General features: G+C 47.9%; 1 protein-coding gene across 1 annotated transcript; it reads left to right on the top strand.

The window, feature by feature from the left end:
- The first annotated feature begins 14,156 nt into the window (after positions 1 to 14,156).
- Positions 14,157 to 15,584, top strand: LOC125552288 (zinc finger protein 8-like). The gene has a single exon (XM_048715787.1). It carries the CDS (start codon positions 14,532 to 14,534, stop codon positions 15,378 to 15,380), a length of 849 nt encoding a protein of 282 aa, XP_048571744.1. The 5' UTR covers positions 14,157 to 14,531; the 3' UTR covers positions 15,381 to 15,584.
- Positions 15,585 to 16,038: the final 454 nt, after the last annotated feature.

The following is a 16,038-nucleotide window of genomic DNA, read 5'->3' as shown; positions in this document are numbered from 1 at the left end:
TCGACAGGCATCGGATCGGTGGAGCCAACAAACTCCAAGTCCACAGCAGGCTCGCCGGAGACATGGAGCTGGCCGAGGAGGTTGACGAGGTGGTCGGTGCCCGCGTCAGAGACGGGCACGTCGGAGATGAGGGTCTCGACAAGGAGATAGGCGAGGCCGCTCGCTGCGTAGACATTGGTGACGCCTTGCAGCGCGTCGTGGCAAGCGCCATCGGGCGTGCCGGGCTGGCTACGCTCGCTGGGGAGGAAGAGGGTTCCCATCCAGAACAGGTCTCCGGACGACGGTGCACCTGGCCCCACGGTGGGCGCCAAATGTCGGGTGGTAGGTGCGACATATGCCAACGGGTGGCTTATCATTGTGGGAGCCAGTAAGACGTCGCCGGTGCCTGGAAGCGGGATGAGGCGAAGACATGCACGCCGGTGAATCTTACCCAGCTTCAGGGCTCTCCGTGGAGATAACACCCCTACTGCTGCTCTGCGGGGTCTCCGCATGATCACTAGATGAACGAGTGTCTACAAGATGCTCCTTGAGCTGTTTGACGAGAAGAAGAAGGGCACGACTAGCTCTCCTCTCCTCTCTATGTGGTGTCTAAAACTAGCTCAGATCAACCCTTTGCATGGGTGCCCCGGGGGGTTTATATAGGCCCACCCCCCGGGGGTACAATGGTAATCCGACTGGGTATGGGCCCTAGCCGTCTGTGTCTAGGCTCGCCGGATTCTGCGCCGGCTGCTGGGGCCCGCCGGCTGGTGGGTCCCGCCGGCTGCCGGCTCCTTGGTCGACAGGCAGGCCCCACTGTCAAGGGCCTTGTCGGTGGCTAGTTATTGTTGCCTCAAACCTGGTGACGAGGGCTTCGCCGAGGTAAGCGTGGCTACAGTGCCGCCGCCCGGCGGGCGATCGCTGTAGCCTCACCTCGTCTTGTCTCCTTAATGGGGCGTCTCCTTCGAGGGAGGAAGCAAGCCGGCCGTGGGGAGCCGGCCCTGCCTTGGGCCGACTGGGGGAGGCCTGGCCGCCTTCAGGTGTCTCTCTGCCTGAAGGGGCCCACCACCCATGGGCCGCGCTGACAGCCCGTCATGGGTGGCATCAGGGTCAACATGGCAACAGTGCCACGCCGGACGGGTCATGGCCACCCCGTACGGCGCACTGTGCCAGGCGTGCTCCGGGATTCGGGGGTGGCAGGCTTCACTGTAGCCACGCCCCGCCACATCGCCGTTATGTGGATGCATACTTCGAGGGTACGATCTTGACCGCTTTGTGGGGGTCGGCTTCTCGCGGCCGGCTTCTTGGAGCCGGCCCTCCCGCGGCTTTCTTCATGAGGGCTAAAGCCGGGCCGCCTTCTGATAGTCGGCCTCGGAGACAGCCGGCAAGGGGAAGGCGGCCCCACGTCTTGGATTCTTGAGGGCCGGATCGGCTCGTAATTTTTTCAGAAGGGCCAGGGGGAGCTGGCTAGGCTACCCGTGGTCGTTTACTCCGACACAGATCCAGGAAAAAGAAAACCTCTGAATCTGGGGATGAGGATTATGTGGCCATTGAGGATGAGGCCACTTCAAGGAAAAAGGTGTTGAAAAAGGAGTATGGCTCAGATGCTATAGTTAAGCCAAGGATGCATAAGAAGGCACCAGCAAAGAGAGTTCCTATGTCTAAGGCCAGAGCATTCACTGCTGAAACCTCCAAGCCAACTGAAGAAGCAGTTGGAGAAGGGAAGAAAAGGAAGGAAAGGGTCAAAAAGACCACTGCCAAGTGCTTGGCAGATCATCCATAATGAGAGGTTCAGATGAAGAGGAAGAGGATGCTGCACCAGCTCCTAAGGCTCAGAAGCTTATGGGAGATGCAATCAAGTCATGGGCTGCTCCATCTAAGCCCAAACCTGCTCCCTAAGCTACTGCTCAGAAACCTCCAAAACCCAAGAGGAACACCAGGAGTATACCAGCTGAAGAAAAGAACAAGGCCCCAGTGCCTGAAGCTGCTGAAGAAGAGGATGATGAATCCCATGTTTTGTGGAAGTTGAAGCCCAAAATTCCTGACCATAATGATGCTCATCCAGTCGTTGAGGACATGCACATCAGGAAAGATGCAGGATTGAGGTTATGGAGACAGTCTGACCCATATGCTGTCAGGAGGAGAACTGCTGTGGATTACAGGTTTCACACAAAGGAACAACAAGATTTCTATGAAACCATTCTGCTTGACAAGAAGCCCATAGTGTGTGACATGAAATGGGTGGACTGGGAGTTCATCCGGGAAAATGAAGATCACTTCCCTGGAGTGTATGACAGCTTTAAGGCATGTGGAGTTGATGAATTCGTTGGACAAAAGCTCACCAAGTGGAATGATGAGTTGATCATGCAGTTCTACTCCACTGCCCACTTCTATCCAGATGGGAGGATAGTTTGGATGTCTGAGGGTACCAGGTACCAGTCCACAGTTGATGAATGGACTAAGCTGATCAATGCCCCTGCAAAGCATGAAGATGACTTGGATGTATATGCCAAGAAGAAGAAAGACCACAACTCCATGGCAAACATGTACAAGGAGATCCCCGACAAGGCTTTGGAAACTCACAAGCTTGGATCTATGCATTTCTTGTTGTCTGGTCTGCCTACGATCAACTGGATCTTAAGGCACACTCTGCTACCCAAGTCAGGAGATCACAAGATGATCAGAGGGCATTCTATCAATTTGCTCCAACTGTTTGATGTCCCTCAGAAGTTCAAGGTTATGAGCTTAATGGTAGAAACAATCAAGAGGACTGCTGCTGACTAGAAGAGAAGTTGTGGGTATGCTCCACACATTCAGGAGTTCATCAACTCTAAGATGGGCACAGGAACTTATTTGCTAGACAAGGAGCATCTACCCATATATCCTGATTTTGAAGACAATACTGTTGTGATGACTGAGGAAGATCCATCATCTGTGCAAGCACATGAGAAGAGAGAGAAGGCAAGGGCAGAGAAAGTTGCAAGGATGCCAACTACTGAAGAGGCATCTCAAGTATTCCTGAAGAGCAAGCAAGATCAGCTTGGATATCTGATTCAAGCTACACTGAGGATTGAGAAGGGCTTGGCCACCCTGACTCAGAATCAGGAGAGCCTGGAGAGGATTGTGGAAACAAAATTCTATGATCTTGATCTGAAGGTGACTGAGATTCAGACTGCAGTTGAGCAGCTTCAGGACGAAGCAGAGGAGAGGAGAAGAAAAGCAACCACTGATGCTTTTAAGCGTGTGCCACGAGGTTCGAGGTCTGTTGCAGTGCCAGTCTCAGATACTAGAACTTCAGTGTCAGCACCAGCAGCTACAGCTGCAGTGCCACCTCCAGCACCCACTCCAGCAGCTCCAACTACTTCAGGAAGCCTTCGATCTTGGAGTTCTATACACACCTCCTCTCGAAGACCAAGCCTGAGAGACATATAGCACTATGCATTTTCAAACTTTTTGGTAACTTGTTGCCAAAGGGGGAGAAAAATGTATAGATCATAGGCTTCGAGAGAGAGTGTCTTATTTTTTATCTCTCTTGCTACTTTGGTTGAACTACTTTTATTGTGTGCTTGTGTGAGATACCTTATGTCCTTGTGAGATACTTATATGATCATGTGGTTGATCATATGCTACATTAATGTTTGGTTGAATGATGCTTCCTTTATATTCCATATATGATCATTCACTTGCTTGGTGATGAGTGCATGCTTTTAATTTCTATCATTTTGAGCACTCCACCAAGATGTATGTGACATGGAAGAGTAACCCATGATCCTAATCGATTGTTCATTTGTATTCAAAAGCAAATTTTAAATAATGCACAAATTTAGGGGGAGCTCTTGCTTATCACATACTTCTCAAAGCGACGATGTTTTTCAATCTTATTATCATTTGTCAAAGCTTTGATCTATATGTTGTCATCAATTACCAAAAAGGGGGAGATTGAAAGTGCAACTATCCCCTGGTGGTTTTGGTAATTCCTAACAACATATAACTCATTGAGCTAATGCTACTTGAAGATGAATATTTCAGGAAAAGCTCAATGATTGGCATGGCATGGATTAGAAAGTGGATCCCTCAAAAAGCTAAGGATAAAGGATTGGCTCAAGCTCAAAGCTCAGGACTCTACATTTTTTATTTTAAGTGATCCAAGATCACATTGAGTCCATAGGAAAAGTCAATACTATTAAGAGGGGGTGAGGTGTTGCTTAATGAGTTTCTTGCTCAAAGTGCTTAGTGATATGCTCCAAAAACCCTCAACTACTTTCTCACATCCACATATATCCCAAACCAAAAGTAAAACTCGGCCCCACCGATTTGATCTATCTGGCGCCACCGAGTTCATTGACATAGCCACTACCACAAACCCTAGTCTTTTCGGTCCTACCGATAGGGATCTCGGTCTCACCGAGATGGGATTGCAAACTCCCTGTTTCCCTTTGTAACATTTCGGTACAACCGAGATGAGCGAATCGGTCCCACCGAGTTTGCCTGGCCAACTCTCTGTTTGTCTATGTAACACCCTCGATGCGACTATAGCTCCCACGTGTCGAGGCACGACTTAGAGACATAGTCGCATTGAAGGCATATGTCACAAGTCAGGCAATCATCACAAACATCCCATGTAATATAGATAATAAAAGGGATAACATAGTTGGCTTACACTCGCCACGTCAATCAAGTACATAAATAACATTACATCATCCAAACACTCATGGCCCGACTACGGCGCCAAAATAAAAGATAACCCAGCATGCGACATGGTCCCGATCACCCCCAACTGGGCACCACTACTGATCATCAGGAAAGGAAACATAGTAACGTTGAGAGTCCTCGTCGAACTCCCACTTGAGCTCGAGCGCGTCACCTGGAGCGGAATCATCAGGCCCTTCATCTGGTGTAATAGTAATCTGTGAGCCACAGGGACTCAGCAATCTCGCACCCTCGCGATCAAGACTATTTAAGCTTATAGGTAAGGCAAGGTAAAAATATATGTGGAGCTGCAGCAAGCGGCTAGCATATATGGTGGCTAACTTATTCGCAAAAGAGAGCGAGAAGAGGAGGCAAAGCGTGAGCGAGAAACTAGAGGACAACCTGCGCAAACATTACTCCAACACCGTGTCCACTTCCCGGACTCCGCCGAGAAGAGGACATCACGGTAACACACTCAGTTGATTCATTTTAATTAAATTAAGGTTCAAATTATCTACAACCGGACATTAACAAATTCCCATCTGCCCATAACCGCGGGCACGGCTTTCGAAAGTTCAAACCCCTGCAGGGGAGTCTCAACTTAGCCCATGACAAGCTCACACGGTCAACGAAGGAATAGGCCTCCTCCCAAGACGTTCCGATCAGACTCGGTATCTCGGTTACTCAAGACACTTCGACAGGTTAAAACAAGACCAGCAACACTGCCCAAATGTGCCGACAAATCCCGATAGGAGCTGCACATATCTCTTTCTCAGGGCACACTCAGATTGTCCAAACTTCTGGTAGGCCAGCCCAGAGTTGCCCCTGGTAGCCACCGGCGGCTGACAGTTTGGACCAACACTCAGAGGAGCACTGGCCCGAGGGGGTTAAAATAATGATGACCCTTGAGTCTGCAGAACCCAAGGGAAAGAAAAGGCTAGGTGGCAAATGGTAAAATCAAGGTCGGGCATTGCTGGAAAAGCTTTAATCAAGGCGAACTATCAAGGGGTTCCCATTATAACCCAACCGCGTAAGGAACGCAAAATCCGGGAACATAACACCGATATGACGGAAACTAGGGCGGCAAGAGTGGAACAAAACACTAGGCGAGAGGCCAAGCCTTCCACCCTTTACCAAGTGTATAGATGCATTAAGATAACAAGATAATATAATGATATCCCAACAAGTAAATAAATGTTCCAACAAGGAACAGCCTCCAATCTTCACCTGCAACTAGCAACGCTATAAGAGGGGCTGAGCAAAGCGGTAACCTAGCCAATCAATGGTTTGCTAGGACAAGGTGGGTTAGAGGTTTGACATGGCAATTGGGAGGCTGGAAAGCAAATGGTAGGCATCGTAGCAATGGCATCGCAAAAGAGTGAGCTAACTAGCATAGCAAAGATAGTAGTGATTTCGAGGGTATGATCATCTTGCCTGTAGAGTTGTCAGAGTTGACTGGATCCTCGAAAGAAAACTCAACGGGCTCCTCGTTAGAGAACTCGTCTCCCAGCTCTACCCAAACAAGACAAACAAGCAACAAGGATACAATCAACCACGTGCAAGACTCAAACAATATGATGCAAAGATGATATGCTATGCGGGATGCATATGAAAGATGTGACAGGAAATGCATGAACTTGGCCTCAACTTGGAAATCCAAGTGTGCCACTGGAACGATGAGATGAAACCGCTTGAAAACGATATAAAGAACGCCGGAATCGGAGTTACGGTTTGGAAATGGCAAGCGATTCAAGAATGACACCGGTCTGCGATTTACAGCAAGTAGCCATCTAAATGCAATGAGATGAACATGCTACGGCACTCAAACATGTCAAAAAAATACATGGCAGGGATGCATTCAAGATGTTTAACAAAAGTCTAGCACTGAGCTACGGCCAATTCATCCATTAACAGGTTCAAACAAGCATGGCAAAAATGCATATGGCAAACAGATCTCAGACTTAGTGAAATTAACACTTGTCTGGAATTTCAGATCAGGTAGCACTCTTCGGAGCAACAAAACTACATGCTACAGGACCTGAACATGGCAAAGTAAAGCATGGCATGGAGCTACTCAAAGAGCTTAACAAAAGTCCCTTAGTGACCTTGAGCCAAAAGGGATCAGAAAATACAATTGCAAGCATGTGAACATAGCAAATGCATAATCAGTTTTCAGACTTGGTGAAAACTGGAACATGCTGAAACATAACTCAAGTAGGCATGTTTACGAGCTCGATGCACTCACTACGGAGCAAGTCATGACAAGATAAGCATACATCCATCAAGAAGGAACAAAATACAAGCTAGACATGGCAAGAACAATAGCATAGCATGCACGGATCAACTACAACATCATCGGCAAAATTGCAAACAAGTTGACAATCTGCCCAGATTCACAAAGTAGCAAAAGTAGAGCTCGATTGACTCAAGCTAGGGTGCTCCATAATTTCAACCAAAGACATGGATATATAGAGCACTACAAGATTAACAAATCATCCTTACTGATCATCCTCAAAAGAGGCACGGATCACTAGGAAACAACATGAACATATGGCATCATGAGATAAACAGCTCAAGGACTTAGTGGAAATGCTAAGTCCCTGAAAACAGAATTACTAAGTGCACCACTTTGCAAGCTCGTGCTAGTCACCACACACATCACAAAAATACATGGGTTGCACCTTTGGAAAGATGACAAAACCCTTAACAAAACATATGTATAACTCAGGGGCATATCATGCACACATTAATCATGGCAAAAATGACAAAAAGCTAAATGGAGCAGCAGATCTGACAATTATCTCAAGTAGCCCTCTTCTAACAGCATTTCGGGCATCAAGATGAACTCAAATGAAAATGATTCACTGGAATGAAATGATGTACTCTCTGAGATGAACATTTTGATATGCTATATGCATGAATCGGAGCTACGGATGCAAAGTTACGAGGGCATGAACAGGAGCACTTGGATCTGAGATTTCGGGACTTAGAAGAAAAAAACACATCACGGATCTAGGGTTTACTATTCACGGCACGCGAACCAAGGCGGAATCTGGCGAGGTGGCGGCTGCTCCGGCGAGGGGAGTCGAGGGGGAGGTGAGGGAGAGGCGAGGCCGGCCCCCTCTCGTCCCGATCCGGCAAGGGCGGCGGCTCCGGCCGGCTATGGCGGCAAGGGGCGCGCGACGGCGCTGGCGCCGGCGAGCTGCGCGGCGGCCGGGGCGAGATCCGGCCGGTGAGGGGCGCGGTTGCGGCGGACGGCGTCGGAGGAGAAGGAGGCGCGGGGCCGGCGCGGTCGATGGGCCCGGGAGGGCCTCCCGCGGGCTCGGGCGGTGGCGGCGAAGTGGGGCTCGCCCGGGCCACGTGGCGGTCGATGGCTGGCTGCGGCGATTTTTGTCCAGCCCGGACAGACGTGTCCGGCCGGCACGGAGGCGATATTTAGGGTTTCGGGGGGAGAAGGAGATCCGAATTTTGGGGGGGGGGTCTATTTATAGGCATAGAGGGAGCTAGGAGAGTCCAAATGAGGTGCGGTTTTCGTCCACGCGATCGTGATCGAACGATCTAGATGATGGAGAAGGCTTAGGTGGGTTTTGGGCCAAATTGGGAGTGTTGGGCTACAACACACACGAGGCCTTTTCGGTCCCTCGGTTAACCGTTGAAGTATCAAACGAAGTCCAAATGATACGAAACTTGACAGGCGGTCTACCGGTAGTAAATCAGGCCGCTTGGCAAGTCTCGGTCCAATCCGGAAATGTTTAATTCCCACACACGAAAGAAAGCTAGAACTGACCACCGGAGGAGAACGAAGCGCCGGAATGCAAAACGGACAACGGGGAAAATGCTTGAATGCATGCGACGAACACGTATGCAAAAGCAATGCACATGATGACATGATATGAGATGCATGACAACGATAACGACACACGGAGACAAAAACCTGAACCCGAGAAAATAAAATAACTTAATGCCGGAAACGGCAAGAGTTGGAGTACAAATTGGGAAAGTCACATCCGGGGTGTTATAGTCTATTACCAAAATCAGTCCCACCGAGTTTGTGTAATCGGTCTCACCGAGATTACGTTATGCCCTAACCCTAACGAAATCGGTCGCACCGAGTTGACATGTCGGTCCCACCAAAAACCCCAACGGTCACATTATGAACTAAATCGGTCTGACCGAGTTGTATGATTCGGTCCCACCGAGTTTGGTGATTCGTGTGTAACGGTTAGATTTTGTGTGGAGGCTATATATACCCCTCCACCCACTCTTCATTCGAAGAGAGAGCCATCAGAACATGCCTACACTTCCAACATACATTTTCTGAGAGAGAACCACCTACAATTGTGTTGAGGTCAAGATACTTCATTCCAACCACATAAATCTTGATCTCTAGCCTTCCCAAGTTGCTTTCCACTCAAATCATCTTTCCACCAAATCCTATCCTATGAGAGAGAGTTGAGTGTTGGGGAGACTATCATTTGAAGCACAAGAGCAAGGAGTTCATCATCAACACACCATTTGTTACCTCTTGGAGAGTGGTGTCTCCTAAATTGGCTAGGTGTCACTTGGGAGCCTCCGTCAAGATTGTGGAGTTGAAGCAAGGAGTTTGTACGGGCAAGGAGATCGCCTACTTCGTGAAGATCTACCCTAGTGAGGCAAGTCCTTCGTGGGTGACGGCCATGGTGGGATAGACAAGGTTGCTTCTTCGTGGGCCCTTCGTGGATGGAGCCCTCCGTGGACTCGCGCAACCGTTACCCTTCGTGGGTTAAAGTCTCCATCAACATGGATGTACGATAGCACCACCTATCGGAACCACGCTAAAAATTTCCGTGTCTACATTGCGTTTGCTCCCTCCAAACTCCTCCCTTTACCTTCATATGCAATTGCTTTACATTCCGCTACTATACTTTTAGAATTGCATGTGTATGTTGTATGCTTGACTTGTGCTAAGTTGTTAAAATCTGCCAAGAATTAAATTTGGAAAAATGCTAGATTTTTATTTGGTCGGCCGTAGCTAAATTTCCATTGCTAATCTTACATGTTCCCACGAACAATAAAGAAAAAAAGAAAAGGATATTCCTTAGACACAGAGGTGGGATTAAGGCGTCATGCGGAACTCCAACAACATAGACCAGATGACTTATTTATTGAAAATAGGTTTAGGAGCCTGATCCTGGAGCTGAGCAAGCATGGGCGCGATCCACATCGAGTGGAGTCTAATCACCCCCCCTCCCCCCTCTAGACATACTTTTAATCCTACAAAATGTGCTACACTAACTTGTTTGTCTTGCAGACCATCGGGAATGGGAGATGAGCAGTAAGCCAGATGCTCCACGAACCACCGGTTCAATTCTAGTCTTCTTGGGTCCATGCACTTGGTTCATGGAGGGTTGCGGGCCTTGGTCCATGAGGGATGACATTGGTGGGCTTCATCTTTTCTTGGGCGTATGGATATAGGGTTGCCTCTTGACTTCATACTTGATTTTTGCTTTGCCTCAAAACAAAAGTTTGACTTTTGCTTTTATGCTTTGACCTCAGAGACGATCTTAATCATTTGTTTGATTCATGCATATGCATTACAGCCCGTAGCAACGCATGAGCATTTTACTAATTCTTTATTATTTTCTTGGCATAGACAGGGAGCCGTTTTTCTCATTTTCCAAGAAAAGGGCAAAAGGGATACCTTTTCATCAAACCGAAAGAGAGAAAAATTATATATACATTAAGCAGCATCTTTCCGACGGAAACACACCCACAAATGTGAGAAAACAGGTGGGCTCACGATTGGCCGAGGTGGGGCCGAGGTGGGGGGGGGGGGGGGGGGGGCGCAACAGACATGTACGTACCTTACTCGGCCATCTAACAGGAGGGTTGCACTGCAGCTGCAGCTGTGGAGTGAACCAAGATGATGTACGTACGTTTCACAAGCCCAAGGTGATGGATGGGAACTGCAGGGAGCAGAATAAAGAGGGAAGCTGTGCACAGTTATGAGAGGAAGAATAATTGCCTACGAGTCAGGGCACTGCATCACAACATCAGTAAAGCGACCACCATACTCAGTTTGCATGATCATCAGCTTCGTACTCAAAGGATAGGCACTGCCGCATGCACTGGCTACTGATCAGTAAGATATAGGTTCATCATGGACATCTAGCGCAATCAGACTCTCCATATTTAGTTGATCAAAAGGTGCTATGTATTTAGTCAAGGAAAATGATTCACGCACCCTAAGTAAAAACTCTACCTCTTAAGTTTGTTTGGAAATTTTTCAGGTTCATATGATCAGGAAATATGCCATACATATGGTCCAATTTAGGAAGCATCACTTGCAAATTTCTTGTTGCGTAACAGGCACAGAAAAGATTGTTTAGAAACTTTCTTCAGAAACTTTTCAGGTTCATATGATGTTCATGCGGAAATGGCCGTAAAGTTTGGAGAATGCCGCTCCCAAATTTCTTGTTTTGTCGCATATTTCTTCAGAGCGTATATAGTGGCAGCAGACAGAAGATTTAGTCCCCACTTTGTTGAATTTATCATTATAGAGGAGGCCCCGCGTCTTAATGATCAAGTTGCTGTTTTGGTAGGAACACATGTAACGCCGCAGTTAAAAGTCAGTACACCCACATGTACTGCCCACATGCATGCACGAGAACCATCGTTAAAGAGGAATAATGAGGCAACATTTTCCGAAAGAAAGCGAGCGGGAGTAATGAGCAAATTTCGCACAGGCAGCAGGCTTTGATCTTGCTAACAAAACTGACAAGATCCATTTTTTCTCCTATGCCGCATGGACCCGCCACCACTTTCAAAACAGCAAGGCTTGCTAGTAGAGGTGGACAAGGATGGTGGCGTCTTCTCTGAAGACGAAAGAAATTAGGTCCCCTTCTGATTAGCACAAGTAGCTGGTTATCAAGTGCTGGAAATGCTAGCTGCTGGTGAGATCTAGACCTGTAACCAACCACTAGGGTTTCTACGTATTTGGTTCTGGTCAAGAGAGTCGTAATCAATCAATATAATTAGCGAGTAGCGACCATGCATTCTGTCTGTCTGAATCATTTGGTACGACTAGCTAGCCACTAGTACGACGCACAGCATAATTCGCTTCGCGAAATTCTGGACCTAGTGACCCTGCTGCTAGATCTTGAATTCATACACGCAACAACTGACTGGTTCCACAAACCAGTCACCGCTATACTGTGAACAGCTTTAAAAATTCCACACAAACAAGGCACGTGTACCACTATGTACTCAACCCTAGGTACGTACGTACACATATAAACATGGAAGTACTAGGTACCAACTTGCATGTCCCAACCAACAGCCACACATTCAAGTTCTCTTCCATGCAAAAAAAAAACATTCAAGTCCTCTTGATAATTATTGGAATACGGCAAATTCTGATCTGATGACAAATAGCACATCAAATTAAACCATCCTTTTTAGAGACAACAGAAGAGTGATCCCCCGCGGTCTTTGTATGATACTATGCACACAACAAGTCAAACTATATATTGTGGTTCGGGCTGCAGGTGCTGGTCATTGTGTGGCTTCGTTTACAGCTGATGCCAACTACTCCCTCTGTTAAGAAATATAAGATCGTATAGATCACTAAAATAGTGATACGATCTTATATTTCTTTATGGAGGGAGTACTATTCTTCCCTAGTCTTGGAAAGATACTAACGATCTCCAGCAGTGGCATGCATGATATCTTGACATGGACACAGGATCTATTCACGAGAGAAAAGCACCTGGGTGATCTTTTAACGGAAGATGCTATGCTTCATAAAAACAAAGGTTGTTGTCTGTTGATGGGAGGAGCACACCTTTCCATGTAAACAGCACGCACATTGGTGCAGCAGAATCCCCATCGCCCTGGAACGTGGGAGCTTGGCCGGCCGGAGAAACAGCCATCTGCCTTTTCTTCCACCCTGTGGAACACATACGTGCTCGGTTTGTTTAATCACAATATATCCATGCGGCTATAGTTTAAGCATATTGCATGAAGTACAGTGATCAAGAAGTAAGGGCCCCCAGAGGCATGAACCAACGTGGAATAGAGAATAGCAAATGAGGGGTCAGGAAAGTTATGAAAAAATGGAAAACATGTCAGGGGAATGTGATGGTAGAGATCAGGAGAAAAAATCGCAAGGTTTTGTCTCTAGAAGGCATGAAAACTTCACAAAGGCGCTGCGAATGACCTTTGTTTTGCTGTATCCATACGCATGCCACCTAGAACATGTAAATGATACCAATCTTACAATTGTTGCATATATACATGGACCCAGTAATTCGTCAGTGGCAATGCTAAACCATCTGTGATGATGTGGTCTAGCTAGTTTTTTGTACTACTATTATTTTCTCTTTATTTCCCCTCCATGTCATCTTTAGTCCTATGATACCACCTATAAATACCTCTGACGTGACATCATTGGGAGTGACCTCAGAGAAAAAGCTTTTGTAACATTTTTATTCTTTGATCATCCAAGAGGCACCCGCAAATCATGCATGTGTCCGCTATCTCAGGTGGCCTCGCTTTAATCGTAGGGACTAAAAAACAAAGCGAGTGCTGAGTAGCTTCATTATAGCAAAAGAACAAAGCAGAGCCTAGCATGATGAACCTAGCCACACATGCACCGTCTAGTTGCATGTAGATCGATATATATTCCGAGGTAACTAGTACTACATAGCTTGGTAGGTGAACATGGCAACAAGATTCCTGTGTGGTTAGCCGCTTAACAATAACAAGAAGCAAGCTTAGCTAGGATAGTTGATGGATACAGTTGGTTAGCTTTTGAGATGAATAGGCGGTAAACAGGAGTAGGCAGATATTTTAGGACGCTCCCATATAAGGTATAGCTTAAGAATAGAGAAAGCAAACAAGATAAGAAACTAAGACAGCAGCAGGGTATAGTCTTTTTTTGGAGGTGGTCGAGAGAAATCGATCAGTCACGCAGCTGCAGCTGTGCTAGCGTAGCCACAAGGAGGGTGCTACCACTAGATCTGCACGACAGGACCACTTCCAAACACAAGCCTGCAGCTCCAGATGTAAAGAAGCCAACAGCTATAAAGAGCCCCCATAAAACAGCCAGTACCACCCCCACATAGCTGCTATATAGAGCGACAGGCCCACGCTCAGAGCTTGTCACGTACTCACTGATGCCTACACATGCATGAAAGCCAGAGAAATGAAGAAAGCAAAGAAAAGAGAGAGGAGAGAGAGAGAGCGCTCGTGAGAGTGAGGGAGTGAGAGAGACGGTTTTCCTCAGACTCAGTGACAGGTACTTGTTTGTTATGTGGGAGAGCCCAAAAGCCTCCTAGTGCAGTGCAGTAGTACTTGCCAGAGCTTATTGTGTACTATGGGCTCCCCCAACCACAAGGCCCCAGCCCTTCCCCAAGAATTTACTACGACATCACCATGGATGCATGGACGATGCATGTATCCACCTCCCATCTAGCAGCAGCAGGATGCCCCCACCTCCTCCTAACTAACCACGCACGATAGTAAGGTGACAATTACCCTGCCCCATCCGTCGGTACCCCATTCGCCTCAGCAAGCATGCGATGCGAAACCTATCGCTTCTATACATTTGGCACTCCTCCTTTGAGCGACATGAACACCAGACCTTCTTCTTGCCCTTTCTATTCCTAATACCTTCTCTCTCCTTGGCTCTCTTCTCATGCCCCGGCCGGCCCCCTCCTTAACTCCATGATATTCAGGGCCGGGGTTCCTCTTCCTCCCAACAGCTACTCACTGTTGCTGCCGCTAGACTAGCAGCTGAGCCTGAGACATTGTGCTGTACTTCACAAAGAGCTGCTAGATAGCCTAGGAAATTCTGTGCCTTTCTCAATCCACCTGGTTCTGGTTGCATGGGTGGCGGTGGAGGCGGAGGCGGTGAAGGTGGTGTCGGTGGTGGCGCTGCGACCGTGCGGGAGCCTCATGACTTTGGCAACGTTGCGTCCTTCTCCGAGTTGCCATTCCTGCGCTCCGGCGCTCCTCCGCGAGAAAGCCCCAACTCTGGCATTCGTCTCTTCGGCATTGACGTCCCGCATGCATCGCCTGAGGGAAGAATTAAAGAAGCCACCGCTGCCAGCAGCGCGACCCCTTCTGCCACCACGCAGAGCAGCAGTGGAGCTGCCATCACCGCTGCAAGCGCCGCCCCGGACAGCAACCGCAAGTTCGAGTGCCACTACTGCTGCAGGCATTTCCCGACGTCACAGGCGCTCGGCGGCCACCAGAACGCGCACAAGCGCGAGCGGCAGCACGCGAAGCGGGTGCAGATGCAGTCAGCGATGGCCGCAGCGGCAGCGGCTGCTGGCAGCGCGCACCACCACCACCACCTCCTTGGCTACCCGCAGCACCGCTTCGGTGCGACATTCTACCCGTCATGGACCACGGTGAGTGGCGGCATCTCCTATGGCCAGCAGTTCTACAGAGGGATCGGGTCGGTCGGTCAGCCGATCAACGGGAACCCTCTGCCTGAGGCGCAGTGGAGGAGGCCGCTGGCTGCGCATGGCAACATGGGCATGCCGTTGGCTGGAGAGCGGCGGCCGGTCACGCTGCACATGTTCGGAGAAGAGCAAAGAGCTTCCCCTTCTCTTGGGGCGGCCTCCCCCTCCTCTTCCTCTTTACTGCTCTCCCCGCAAGGTCAGTCTGCTTGCGAGCAGCCAGCCACCACCGCAGCACCCGAGGGTGTGAGCTTAGATTTGCATCTATAAGTGCCTTCTCCGTTGTTTTTAGTAGATTATTATTACTCCGAGAACTGATTTCCCAATCTTTTCCTTTGGTTGAAACTACCCTTTTACTGCATTCGGATCGTACCTGGCTGATATTACCTTTTTCCACTCGCGGCTCGTGACACGTGAGTAATATGTCCATCCATGAAAGCTTTGATCCTGCTATTTGCATGCACATAAAGAACATTATGGGTTGTATGATTAGGGTTTACCTTTTTGATTTATAACTTTCATGCAGCAAGACAACTTTATACTCAATTGCAAATTCTATGAAACACTTTCAGTTCAGTTAAGCTGAGTTACACACTAAAACTGTAGGATATATACATGTGATTAATTTTAGGATTCAGATACACATTTTTATTTCTCGCAATTTAGATAACAAACAGTACAAATTATTAGGCATAAAGAAGTGATGAACAGCTTTTTTGTGTTTCTGAGTAACAATATAAATTTGAAGAGACTGATGAATAAAACAGATTGTAGTCTAGCATCCATTTATAGGAAGGTTATCTTCATTTTGGTGGGAGTTTACCTTTTCATTTTTAATATATATTGAGATAATGGCCAGTCATCAATTAGCTGCCACAGGTCTGTATGAACCTGCAGCTTAATTAAGCAAATATACATGTGAACGCAT

This window comes from Triticum urartu, chromosome 4 (assembly GCF_003073215.2).
Source record: "Triticum urartu cultivar G1812 chromosome 4, Tu2.1, whole genome shotgun sequence".
Lineage (NCBI taxonomy): Eukaryota > Viridiplantae > Streptophyta > Magnoliopsida > Poales > Poaceae > Triticum > Triticum urartu.
Note: the sequence above shows the minus strand (reverse complement) of the source record. Positions and strands in the feature narration are given on the sequence as shown.

Coding starts and splice junctions, on each gene's coding strand:
- LOC125552288 (XM_048715787.1), top strand. CDS start 14,532: ATGGGTGGCGGTGGAGGCGGAGGCGGTGAAGGTGGTGTCGGTGGTGGC.